The sequence below is a fragment of the Salvelinus alpinus genome, chromosome 17 (assembly GCF_045679555.1).
Source record: "Salvelinus alpinus chromosome 17, SLU_Salpinus.1, whole genome shotgun sequence".
Lineage (NCBI taxonomy): Eukaryota > Metazoa > Chordata > Actinopteri > Salmoniformes > Salmonidae > Salvelinus > Salvelinus alpinus.
The window spans coordinates 37,137,225-37,150,615 of record NC_092102.1 but is presented as its reverse complement, the minus strand read 5'-3'; the positions used below and the strand labels follow the sequence as shown (position 1 = coordinate 37,150,615).

General features: G+C 43.5%; 1 protein-coding gene across 1 annotated transcript in view; it reads left to right on the top strand.

Moving 5' to 3' along the window:
- dnah12 (dynein, axonemal, heavy chain 12) overlaps window positions 1-13,391 on the top strand; it is a 38,158-nt gene that overhangs the window by 15,984 nt on the left and 8,783 nt on the right. The window contains exons 30-47 of the mRNA XM_071348860.1: window positions 521-640; window positions 749-858; window positions 6,457-6,640; window positions 6,829-6,969; window positions 7,083-7,166; window positions 7,280-7,468; window positions 7,612-7,731; window positions 7,831-8,019; window positions 8,111-8,262; window positions 8,404-8,542; window positions 10,815-10,981; window positions 11,093-11,348; window positions 11,533-11,835; window positions 11,923-12,101; window positions 12,221-12,413; window positions 12,581-12,742; window positions 12,939-13,133; window positions 13,254-13,387. Coding sequence (XP_071204961.1) covers window positions 521-640; window positions 749-858; window positions 6,457-6,640; window positions 6,829-6,969; window positions 7,083-7,166; window positions 7,280-7,468; window positions 7,612-7,731; window positions 7,831-8,019; window positions 8,111-8,262; window positions 8,404-8,542; window positions 10,815-10,981; window positions 11,093-11,348; window positions 11,533-11,835; window positions 11,923-12,101; window positions 12,221-12,413; window positions 12,581-12,742; window positions 12,939-13,133; window positions 13,254-13,387 — 3,017 coding nt within the window. The remainder of the gene's footprint in view (window positions 1-520; window positions 641-748; window positions 859-6,456; window positions 6,641-6,828; window positions 6,970-7,082; window positions 7,167-7,279; window positions 7,469-7,611; window positions 7,732-7,830; window positions 8,020-8,110; window positions 8,263-8,403; window positions 8,543-10,814; window positions 10,982-11,092; window positions 11,349-11,532; window positions 11,836-11,922; window positions 12,102-12,220; window positions 12,414-12,580; window positions 12,743-12,938; window positions 13,134-13,253; window positions 13,388-13,391) is intronic.

The following is a 13,391-nucleotide window of genomic DNA, read 5'->3' as shown; positions in this document are numbered from 1 at the left end:
GCCGTGGTTTATCAGACTGTATACCACGGGTATGAGAAACATTTATTTTTACTGCTCTAATTACGTTGCTAACCAGTTTATAATAGCAATAAGGCACCTCGGGGGTTTGTGGTATATGGCCTATATACCACGGCTAAGGGCTGTGTCCAGGCACTCCGCAAAGCGTCGTGCATAAGATCAGCCCTTAGCCGTGGTATATTGGCCATATACCACACCCTCTCGTGCCTTATTGCTTAAATATAGATTTTTTTTAACGGAGTAGATCAGCTTTAATATTGCAGATAGATTGTAGATTCCATCAATGTAATTGTCTGCATCACTTCCAATCCCCCATATATTATTTTGGTAAATATATTTATATATATACATACATACACATACCCACATATATATAAACATACATATACAAATGCATACATAAACATACACATATATATATATATATACATGGTATAGTTAAAAAAATAAGGGCTATGTAAGGGACATTACGTTGAATGTTCTATGTTTTCGGCACTACCAGCTCCTGAGGTCCATCAAGGATGTGAATGAGCCCAAGTTTCTCTCTCATGACATCCCACTTTTCAATGGAATCACCAGTGACCTGTTCCCCGGTATCTCTCTCCCTGTGGCAGACTATCAGGTTGGAATTTTCCTTGCTTGTTTTTATGTACTCTGTGTTGATAGAAGATGTTGATACTGTATGTGCATTGCATATTTAAATGTCTGCCATCTGTCATGTGTTTCCCAGCTGTTTCTGACTTGTGCTGAGGAGTGCTGTAAGAACCACAATGTTCAGCCAGCTGAGGTCTTCAAGGAGAAGATCATACAGACCTATGAGATGATGATAGTCCGTCATGGGTACACTTTTTCTTTCTGAACTGAAACTCAATCTATGTTGCATCTCATAGGTATTTGTATTTATTATGGATCCCCATTAGCTGCTGCCAAGTCAGCGTGTGTTATCATGTGTGTGTATGCAGGTGTCTTTGCCTATGTTTGTGTTGTTTCACAGTCCTTGCTATTCCATAAGGTGTATTTTTATCAGTTTTTTAAATCAAATTTTACTGCTCGCATGAGTTACTTGATGTGGAATAGAGTTCCATGTAGTCATGGCTCTATGTAGCCTCCCATAGTCTGTTCTGGACTTGGAGACTGTGAAGAGACCTCTGGTGGCATGTCTTGTGGAGTATGTATGGGTGTCTGAGCTGTGTGCCAGTAGTTCAAACAGACAGCTCGGTGCATTTAACATGTCAATGCCTCTCACAAATAAATCAAATCAAATCAAATCAAATTTTATTAGTCACATACACATGGTTAGCAGATGTTAATGCGAGTGTAGCGAAATGCTTGTGCTTCTAGTTCCGACAATGCAGTAATAACCAACAAGTAATCTAACCTAACAATTCCACAACTACTACCTTATACACACACACAAGTGTAAAGGGATAAAGAATATGTACATAAAGATATATGAATGAGTGGTGGTACAGAACGGCATGGCAAGATGCAGTAGATGGTATAGAGTACGGTATATACATATGAGATGAGTACTGTAGGGTATGTAAACATAAAGTGGCATAGTTTAAAGTGGCTAGTGGTACATGTATTACATAAAGATGGCAAGATGCAGTAGATGATATAGAGTACAGTATATACATATGAGATGGGTAATGTAGGGTATGTAAACATTATATTAAGTGGCATTGTTTAAAGTGGCTAGTGGTACATTTTTACATAATTTCCATCAATTCCCATTTTTAAAGTGGCTGGAGTTGAGTCAGTATGTTGGCAGCGGCCGCTAAATGTTAGTGGTGGCTGTTTAACAGTCTGATGGCCTTGAGATAGAAGCTGTTTTTCAGTCTCTCGGTCCCTGCTTTGATGCACCTGTACTGACCTCGCCTTCTGGATGATAGCGGGGTGAACAGGCAGTGGCTTGGGTGGTTGTTGTCCTTGATGATCTTTATGGCCTTCCTGTGACATCGGGTGGTGTAGGTGTCCTGGAGGGCAGGTAGTTTGCCCCCGGTGATGCGTTCTGCAGACCTCACTATCCTCTGGAGAGCCTTACGGTTGTGGGCGGAGCAGTTGCCGTACCAGGCGGTGATACAGCCCGACAGGATGCTCTCGATTGTGCATCTGTAGAAGTTTGTGAGTGCTTTTGGTGACAAGCCGAATTTCTTCAGCCTCCTGAGGTTGAAGAGGCGCTGCTGCGCCTTCTTCACAACGCTGTCTGTGTGGGTGGACCAATTCAGTTTGTCCGTGATGTGTACACCGAGGAACTTAAAACTTTCCACCTTCTCCACTACTGACCCGTCGATGTGGATAGGGGGGTGCTCCCTCTGCTGTTTCCTGAAGTCCACAATCATCTCCTTTGTTTTGTTGACGTTGAGTGTGAGGTTATTTTCCTGACACCACACTCCGATGGCCCTCACCTCCTCCCTGTAGGCCGTCTCGTCGTTGTTGGTAATCAAGCCTACCACTGTAGTGTCATCCGCAAACTTGATGATTGAGTTGGAGGCGTGCATGGCCACGCAGTCGTGGGTGAACAGGGAGTACAGGAGAGGGCTCAGAACGCACCCTTGTGGGGCCCCAGTGTTGAGGATCAGCGGGGTGGAGATGTTGTTACCTACCCTCACCACCTGGGGGCGGCCCGTCAGGAAGTCCAGGACCCAGTTGCACAGGGCGGGGTCGAGACCCAGGGTCTCGAGCTTGATGACGAGTTTGGAGGGTACTATGGTGTTAAATGCTGAGCTGTAATCGATGAACAGCATTCTCACATGGGTATTCCTCTTGTCCAGATGGGTTAGGGCAGTGTGCAGTGTGGTTGCGATTGCGTCGTCTGTGGACCTATTGTGTCGGTAAGCAAATTGGAGTGGGTCTAGGGTGTCCGGTAGGGTGGAGGTGATATGGTCCTTGACTAGTCTCTCAAAGCACTTCATGATGACGGAAGTGAGTGCTACGGGGCGGTAGTCGTTTAGCTCAGTTACCTTAGCTTTCTTGGGAACAGGAACAATGGTGGCCCTCTTGAAGCATGTACAATACAAGTAGTGATGAAGTTAATATCTCCTCAACTTTGAGCCAGGAGAGATTAACATGCATATTATTAATGTTAGCTCTCTGCGACAAAACTAGGGCCTGTAGGACCTGCCTTGTTGATAGTGCTGTTAAGAAGGCAGAGTAGCGCTTTATTATGCACAGACTTCTCCCTATCTTAGCTACTGTTGTATCAATATGTTTTGACCATGACGGTTTACAATCCAGGGTTACTCCAAGCTGTTTAGTTACCTCAACTTGCTCAATTGCCACATTATTCATTACAAGATTTTGTTGAGGTTTAGGGTTTAGTGAATTATTTGTCCCAAATACAATGCATTTAGTTTTTGAAATATTTAGGACTACCTTATTCCTTGCCACCCATTCTGAAACTAACTGCAGCTCATTGTTATGTGTTGCAGTCATTTCAGTCGCTATAGTAACTGACATGTATAGTGTTGAGTCATCCGCATACATAGACACACTGGCTTTACTCACGCCAGTGGCATGTCGTTAGTAAAGATTTTAAAAAGTAAGGGGCCTTGACAGCTGTCCTGGGGAATTCCTGATTCTACCTGGATTATGTTGGAGAGGCTTCCATTAAAGAGCACCCTCTGTGTTCTGTTAGATAGGTAACTCTTTATCCACAATATAGCAGGGGGTGTAAAGCCATAACACATACATTTTTCCAGCAGCAGACTATGATCGATAATGTCAAAAGCTGCACTGAAGTCTAACAAAACAGCCCCCACAATCTTTTTATCGTCAATTTCTCTCAGCCAATCATCAGTCATTTGTGTAAGTGCTGTGCTTGTTGAATGTCCTTCCCTATAAGCATGCTGAAAGTCTGTTGTCAATTTGTTTACTGTAAAATAGCATTGTTTCTGGTCAAACAAAATGTTTTTAAAAAGTTTACTAAGGGTTTGTAAGAGGGGACTTTACTATTCTTAGGTAGTGGAATGACTTTAGCTTCCCTCCAGACCTGAGGGCACACACTTTTTAGTAGGCTTAAATTAAAGATATGGCAGACTCTGGTGGCTTGTCATTTTTCACCTCTTCCACCCTCACTTTATGTAATTCTACATCATAATGCTTGTCTTTCATAATTTGGTCAATATACTTTTTATTTTTATTTAACCTTATTTAACTAGGCAAGTTAGTTAAGAACAAATTCTTATTTACAATGGCAGATTAGGGCCAAACCCCTAACCTGGACGACACTGGGCCAATTGTGCGCCGCCCTATGGGACTCCCAATCACGGCTGGTTGTGATACAGCCTGGAATCGAACCAGAGTCTGTAGTGATGCCTCTAGCACTGAGATGCAGTGCCTTAGACCGCTGCGCCACTCGGGATGTGCAGTGTCAGCTTTTGTTGCTGGCATGCCTAAGTTTGATAATCTTGCCAATGAAAAAATCATTAAAGCAGTTGGTAATATCAGTGGGTTTTGTGATGAATGAGCCATCTGATTCAATGAATGATGGAGCTGAGTTTGCCTTTTTTCCCAAAATTTCATTTAAGGTGCTCTAAAGCTATAATTCTTTGTCATTTATCTTTGTTTCATGGTGTCGTTTCTTCTTCTTTTTCAGTATAGTCACATGCTTTCTCAATTTGCAGTATGTGTGCCAATCGGTTGTGCAGCCAGACTTTTTTGCCATACCTTTTGTCTCATCCCTCTCAACCATACAATTTTTCAATTCCTCATCAATCCACAGGGATTTAACCATTTTTACAGTGATTTTCTTAATGTGTGCATACTTATTAGTAACTGGGAGAAACAATTTCATAAATGTGTCAAGTGCAGCGTCTGGTTGCTCCTCATTACATCCCACGACCAACAAATATTCTTTACATCAACAACATAGGAATCACTGCAAAACTTATTGTATGACCTCTTATACACTATATTAGGCCCAGCCTTTGGAACTTTTGTTTTCCTAGATATGGCTACTATATTGTGATCACTACATCCTATAGATTTGGATACTGCTTTAAAGCAAGTTTCTGCAGCATTAGTAAAGATGTGATCAATACATGTTGATGATTTCATTCCTGTGCTGTTTGTAACTACCCTGCTAGGTTGACTGATAACATGAACTAGGTTGCAGGCACTAGTTACAGTTTAAAGCTTTCTCTTGAGTGGGCAGGCTGATGAAACCCAGTCGATATTTAAATCACCCAGAAAATATACCTCTCTGTTGATATCACATACATTATCAAGCATTTCACACGTTATCCAGATACTGGCTGTTAGCACTTGGTGGTCTATAGCAGCTTCCCACCAGAATGGGCTTTAGGTGAGGCAAAGGAAACTGTATCCATATTACATCAACAGTATTTAACATGAGATCCTCTCTAAGCTTTACAGGAATGCGGTTCTGAATATAAACAGCCACACATCCACCTTTGGCATTTCTGTATTTTATGTAGATCTTATAACCATGTATTGCTACCACTATCAAATGTATTATCTAAGTGAGTTTCAGAGATTGTCTGAATATAAATGTAATCTGTTACTAGCAAATTATTGATTTCATGAACCTTGTTTCTTAAGCTACATATGTTTATGTGGGCTATTTTTAGCACTTTTCTGAAATACTTTATTGTTTTTATTGCTTTACTGGGAAGCTTAGCAGAGGTTGACATGCTCATGTTATTTATGTTAGTGCAGGGTGAGCTGCACACAGTGGACTTCCTACTAGGGCACACTGACTCAGTGCTAACAGTATCAATAGGCTACTGATTACTGCATACACTATCTGTGTGATCAGCAGAGGCATTCAGGGCAGTTAGAGGGACATAAATTAGGTTACTTACAGTATGTCTACCAACTCCCCTTGTATAATGTACATTTGCTGAAGCATTATGACAACTCAGCGACACAATGGTAGGGATTAACTGAGCTGGGCTTGGGTCATTGAGAAGTCATTGTCTCAACGCAGAATTATAATGCTGTGAAAGGATCCAAATGATTTGGGTGGATCCCGTCGTCCTTATAAAACAAGCTTTGTTTTCAGAAGGTATCAAAATTGTCAATAATTGTTACACCCACAGAGCTACGATAGTCTCGTAGCCAGTTATGGAGGGCTAAAAGTCTGCTGAACTGTTCAATGCCACAATTTAGGAAGGGCAGGGGGCCAGATATTATGGGGTGTTTGTTGGTGTCAAGTAGTGACATCCTCCTGATTCACTGTCATTTTAAAGAACTGACATGGCTTCACCGGTACCTACATGTTCAAATCCCATTTTATTTGTCGCATGCTTCGTAAACAGCAGGTGTAGACTAACAGTGAAATGCTTACTTACGGGTCCTTTTCCAACAATGCAAAGTTTAAGATATATATATAATAAATACATGTTAAATGATCGATGATGATCATATTGTTTTGAATAATTTTTGCATTGCCCCTACTGGTGTGTATCTCAGATTTATGCTGGTTGGAGAGCCGTTTGCTGGTAAGACCAAAGTCCTCCACGTCCTGGCCGACACCCTGACCCTGATGAACGACAGGGGTTACAATGAGGAGGAGAGGGTCCTCTACCGTACGGTCAACCCCAAGGCCATCACCATGGGACAGCTTTTTGGAGAGTTTGACCCAGTCTCCCACGAGGTGGGGCTCAACCCTGGAATATTCATATTCCTCTCACATCATTACAATTATATATTCAGACTATCTTTCAATATCAATACTGTTATTTTTATTTCTTTACACCAATGGTTTTGCTGTTTTGAATTGTGTCTTACATTGTGTTTGAGTTTTTTCTTTTCTCTCTCCCTGTCTCTGTTGGTGTTGCTCAGTGGGCAGATGGGATTGTGGCCAACACGTTTCGTGAGTTTGCGTCGTCGGAGACCCCGGACCGTAAGTGGGTGGTGTTCGACGGGCCTATAGACACACTGTGGATTGAGAGCATGAACACTGTGCTCGACGACAACAAGAAGGCAAGAATATGAGTCCACAACAAATATCATCCAATATAATGACTTAATGACATACCAGGAGGATGCATAAAGCAACTGTAACTACTTGCTGTATGCTTCCTTCTCTCCCACAGCTGTGCTTGATGAGTGGAGAGATCATCCAGATGTCCAATCAGATGAGTCTAATCTTTGAAGCCATGGACCTGTCTCAGGCCTCTGTAAGTCAACAAGCCATCAACACACTTGCAGGTACAGGTAGACTTCTTATTTTGTCCAACAACAGTATGTTTCACGAATCGGTAATCTGTATATCTATCCCTCCCCTCCCCAGCCGGCGACAGTGAGCAGGTGTGGTATGATCTACATGGAGCCCTCTCAGCTGGGCTGGGAACCCCTGGTGACCTCCTGGATCAACACCCTGCCAGAGCCCCTGCAGGCTCCAGACAACACAGGCCTGCTCATGGAGCTCTTCCACTGGCTCCTGCCACCCTCCCTCAGGATGCTACGCAAACAATGCAGGGTGGGTGGACCTCAAGCTTTAAGTCCAGAAGCATCAATTGGAGTTTGATCCTGTATATCGGCTATTGCCCTGCACCACAGTATATATATATATTTATGGTTTACAAGCTCTATAACATGTCTGATTGCTTTCATATGTTCTAGGAGGTTGTCACCACCAGCAACAGCAACACAGTGGTGTCCCTGACTCGGCTATTTGAAATGCTGCTCACCCAACCTTTGAAGGAGGACACGGGTAACAAAAATATACGGACGTGGGTCATGGTAAGAGATTAAACAAAGTACTGCTGTGCGTGGCTATACTGAATTGAAATGACAGAAATCAACATACTCAGCTCAACTCCATCTCTTTTTCTGTGGCAGGCAGCCTTTGCCTTCTCCCTGGTGTGGTCGGTGGGGGGCAGCTGTGATACGGACAGCAGGAAGAGGTTTGATGAGTACCTCAGAGACATCATCTTAGGGAAGGCAGACAACCACCCCATCCCCGCTTCCGTGTCCAAATGGGAATGTCCCCACGATGAGAAGGGTCTGGTCTACGACTATTACTACGAGGTCTGTAACATTCCACTGGTCAATAAGGCTTCTGCCGTGTAAAACAGTATTTTTCAGGTTCTATGAAAATACATATATATTTTTTTCACAGTTTAAAGGGAAAGGTCGCTGGGTGCACTGGACTGACTCGATCAAGAACATCAATCTGGGGGACAAGAACACCAAAGTGCAGGATATCATCGTCCCCACCATAGACACGGTCCGATACACCTACCTCATGGACCTCTGCATCGACTATGGAGTGTAAGCGTGCGTCAACACACCCAGACTAATGGGGATGTAATTTGTGTTTACGCACTTGCATTGTGGTTTCAAAGATCATAATATTCAGTTGATGTGTTATATTGTAAAACAGCCACTGATCATATGTCTGTCTCTGTGAAGGCCGTTGCTGTTTGTGGGGCCCACTGGGACGGGGAAGTCTGTGTACGTGAAGGAGAAACTCATGAACAACCTGGACAAGGACCGCTACCTGCCTTTCTTCATCAACTTCTCAGCACGCACCAGCGCTAACCAGAGCCAGGTGAACAATGAAGAGCTACAGATGCGCTATCTTAATTTGACCCTGTTTCTCGCAGCAGGACAATAATCCTGCAGCAACAGGCAATGTGAATGATTATGTGGATTATAATTCATGGAGTACATTTTTTTTTTTGTAGGGTTTGATAAATTTTTTGTTAGGGCAAATCAAGTCTGACATTTTTTAAAGTGGAAATTACAAACTTTAAAAGCCTTTTTAAACATTGAATACACTACAATTTCCCTTTCCTGCCTAGCAGGAACATTGTCTGCGACACAACAGAGTGATCAAATTAAGATAGCAGATCTGTATGAAACAGGATCTCTGTCATACAGTATGTTGATCACGTCTGATCACTGGATACTCAATTCATTTCACAGAAAATCAAAAAAAATTGTCCATTAAAATAACATCAAATTGATCAGAAATACAGTGTAGACATTGTTAATGTTGTAAATAACTATTGTAGCTGGAAACGACAGATTTTTTCATGGAATATCTACATAGGCGTACAGAGGCCCATTATCAGCAACCATCATTCCTGTGTTCCAATGGCACGTTGTGTTAGCTAATCCAAGTTTATCAATTATCATAAAAGGCTAATTGATCATTAGAAAACCCTTTTGCAATTATGTTAGCACAGCTGAAAACTGTTGTGCTAATTAAAGACGCAATAAAACTAGCCTTCTTGAGACTAGTTGAGTATCTGGAGCATCAGCATTTGTGGGTTCGATTACAGGCTCAAAATGGCCAGAAACAAATAACTTTCTTTTGAAACTCGTCAGTCTATTCTTGTTCTGAGAAATGAAGGCTATTCCATGCAAGAAATTGCCAAGAAACTGAAGATCTTGTACAACGCTGTGTACTACTCCCTTCACAGAACAGCGCAAACTGGCTCTAACCAGAATAGAAAGAGGAGTGGGAGGCCCCGGTGCACAACTGAGCAAGAGGACAAGTACATTAGAGTGTCTAGTTTGAGAAACAGACGCCTCACGAGTCCTCAACTGGTAGCTTCATTAAATAGTACCCGCAAAACACCAGTCTCAACATCAACAGTGAAGAGGTGACTCTGGGATGCTGGCCTTCTTTAGACCGGTGGAAATGTGTCCTTTGGTCTGGAGTCCAAATTGGAGATTTTTGGTTCTAACCACCGTGTCTTTGTGAGACGCGGTGCGGGTGAACGGATGATCTCCGCATGTGTATTTCCCACCGTAAAGCATGGAGGAGGAGGTGTGATGGTGTGAGGGTGCTTTGCTGGTGACACTGTCTGTGATGTATTTAGAATTCAAGGCACACGTAACCAGCATGGCTACAACTGCATTCTGCATTCTAAAACTTTTGACCGGTAGTGTGTGAATATACAGTGCCAGTCAAAGGTTTGGACACACCTACTCATTCAACTTTTTTTCTTTATTTTTTACTATTTTCTACATTGTAGAATAATAGTGAAGACATCAAAATTATGAAATAACACATAAGGAATCATTTAGTAACAAAAAAAGTGTTAAACAAATGAAAATATATGTTATATTTGAGATTCTTCAAATAGCCACCCTTTACCTTGATGACAGTTTGGCACACTCTTGGCATTCTAAAAGTTAAGTATTTTGTCCTACATTAATGTGGATGCTATCATGATTACAGATAATCCAGAATGAATCGTGAATAATGATAAGTGACAACTTTACAGACGCACATATCATACCCCCAGGACATGCTAACCTCTCACTATTACAATAATGGGAAGTTACCATTTTGGAGGGGGTATGATATTTGTGCGTCTAACCTTCTCACTCATTATTATTCACAATTTATTCAAGATTATCTGTAATCATGGTCGCATCCACATTAATGTAGAAGCATTTACAAACATATTCTACTCGTATTTACAGGAAAAGTGACTCCAAAATAACACAATACATTATTTACCATTAATTTCTACTGGACAAAAAAGTATCTGAACCACAACCAAAACAAACAGCAAATGCATCCAACAAATTTGTAGAGTCACAAGCTTAATCTAGTCACTGCGTGCTATGAATATGAGACCACATACGTAACTTTTTACTACTTTAATACGTATATCAGTGAATTTGGCCCAATGCTTCTGATTCACCCGATATGGATGAAAATACCCTCAAATTAAAGCTGACAGTCTGCAATTTAACCTCATAGTCATTATGTCATTTCAAATCCCCAAAATAATCATATGTGGCACTGTCCCAATACTTTTGGAGCTCACTGTTTATACAGTATATTCTTCCACTGTTTGTAGAACATCATCATGTCCAGGCTGGACAAGAGGAGGAAGGGGGTGTTTGGCCCCCCCATGGGGAAGAAGTGTGTCATATTTGTGGATGACATGAACATGCCTGCCCTGGAGCAGTTTGGGGCACAGCCTCCCGTGGAACTCCTACGCCAATACTTTGACCATGGCAACTGGTTAGAGACTACTACATTACAATGCCATCATATCTTGCTTTAGGCTATAATGATCAGTGACATACCTGGAACTTATCATGTCTTTATAGTTTACTTTCACTGTCTTCCCAGGTATGACCTGAAGGACACCACTAAGATCACCCTGGTGGACCTGCAGCTGATCTCAGCTATGGGGCCTCCTGGTGGCGGGAGGAACGCGGTGACGCCGCGCTTCCTGCGGCACTTCAACATCACCAGCATCAACGCCTTCAGTGACGACACCATGGTGCGCATCTTCTCCAACGTGGTGGCCTTCTACCTCCGCAACAACGAGTTCCCGCCAGACTACTTCACCGTGGGCAACCAGATAGTGGCCGCCACTATGGAGGTGAGAAGGTTCAGGAGATTACATTGGTAGTTATTTTATTTCCACAAGCATAAAACCCACTAGATTTAATCATATACGAGAGTAAAAAGGTGTGATTGTTGACTCTTTTTAAACCATGTAAAATCAAGTTATTTCACTTTCCGTTTCTCTTCTTGCCTAATGCTTCGCCCACGTCTCTCAAAAGGTCTACAAGAAGGCCATGGACAACCTGCTCCCCACGCCAGCGAAGTCCCACTACACGTTCAACCTGCGCGATTTTAGCCGCGTGGTGCAGGGTTGCCTTCTCCTCAAGAAGGAATCCCTGGAGAACAAACGCACCATGATCCGCCTCTTTGTCCATGAGGTGTTCCGCGTATACTACGACCGTCTGGTGGATGACCAAGACCGCGCCTGGCTCTACCTCCTAATGAACGACATCGTCAGGGACCACTTCAAGGAGAACTTTGAGCAGGTGTTTGACCACCTGAAGGCTACAAGCAACAAGGCAGTAAGTACAGGAGATGTTGTTTTTGATGGTAGTTTGTTTACTGTTGTTTAGTTGTGGTGATGAGGTTCCTGTGTTCCCTGTCACTAGCCGCGTGAGGAGGACATGCGTAACCTGCTGTTTGGGGACTACATGAACCCTGACCTGGAGGACAATGATCGTCTGTACTCTGAGGTGCCCTCCATGGAGAGCTTCGGCCAGGTGGTGGAGCTCTGTCTGGATGAGTACAACCAGACACACAAGAACCGCATGAACCTTGTCATCTTTCGGTAAAGTTCTTTAACGTCAAGTTCCAGGGTTTGGGTTTTTATAAGCAGCACAGAATGAGAGGTTAGCTACAATCACTGGAAAACTGAGTATGACTCTGTTTTTGTCCATTTGCGTTTAGCTACGTGCTGGAGCACCTGTCTCGTATCAGCCGTGTGCTGAAGCAGCCAGGGGGCAATGCCCTGCTGGTGGGGGTGGGGGGCAGTGGGCGCCAATCCATCACCCGCCTTGCCACCTCCATGGCCAAGATGACCCTGTTCCAGCCAGAGATCTCCAAGAGCTACGGCCTGAACGAGTGGAGGGACGACCTCAAGGTGAGACTTTAGACCATTAACATAGAGATTATTCCAGGCCAGGTTGGACTGGAATGGCAACAGTCTACAGATAATTGAAGAGTTGTCACTAGAGGACTTGGGCTGGTATATTTGTTGTGTGTGTTCCATATCATTTTTCTGATTGTTTGCTTTTTCCTGTGCTGCAGCTCCTGCTGAAGAGTGCAGGGGTGAAGGGTCAGAAGACGGTATTTCTGCTAACTGACTCTCAGATCAAGGAGGAGGCCTTCCTGGAGGATGTGGACAGTGTCCTGAACACAGGAGAGGTGCCCAACCTGTTCGCCACGGACGAGAAGGCGGAAATCATGGAGGTAGGTTTTCATAGACCAGTCAGATGGATAATAGGCTTTGGCTTATTAGAGTTAGGCTATGGTTGAGGTTGGAGTTGCTGGGGTTACTGCCCTTTTTTTATATCATCACATTATCTAAGCAGAAGCATTCACAGTGAGTGTTGTGAGTGAGAGGAATAATCATAGCAACCTCGGCCTGCTCCCTCTCTCTCCCCAGGCGGTGCGGCCTATCGCCCAGGCTGGCAATAAGAGTGTGGAGTTCAGCCCCCTGGCCCTGTTTGCCTACTTTGTGTCACGCTGCAGGGAAAACTTGCACATCATAGTGGCCTTCAGTCCTATAGGAGAGGCCTTCCGCAACCGTTTACGCCAGTTCCCCTCCCTCATCAACTGCTGCACCATCGACTGGTTCCAGGTACAGAGGCAGTACAAAACCTATTGAATCTGATGGCTTACACTGTATACTAATGAAGTAATATCAACAATCTTTTGCTTATCAACTTCCCTCACCTCCTCTCTGAACTGCATCTCCCAGCCTTGGCCAGAGGAGGCGCTGGAGCGCGTGGCCAACAAGTTCCTGGAGTCGTTGGAGATGAGTGAGCATGAGAGACAGGAGGTCATGCCCATCTGCAAGACCTTCCACACCTCCGCCATCCAGCTCTCTCACAAGTAC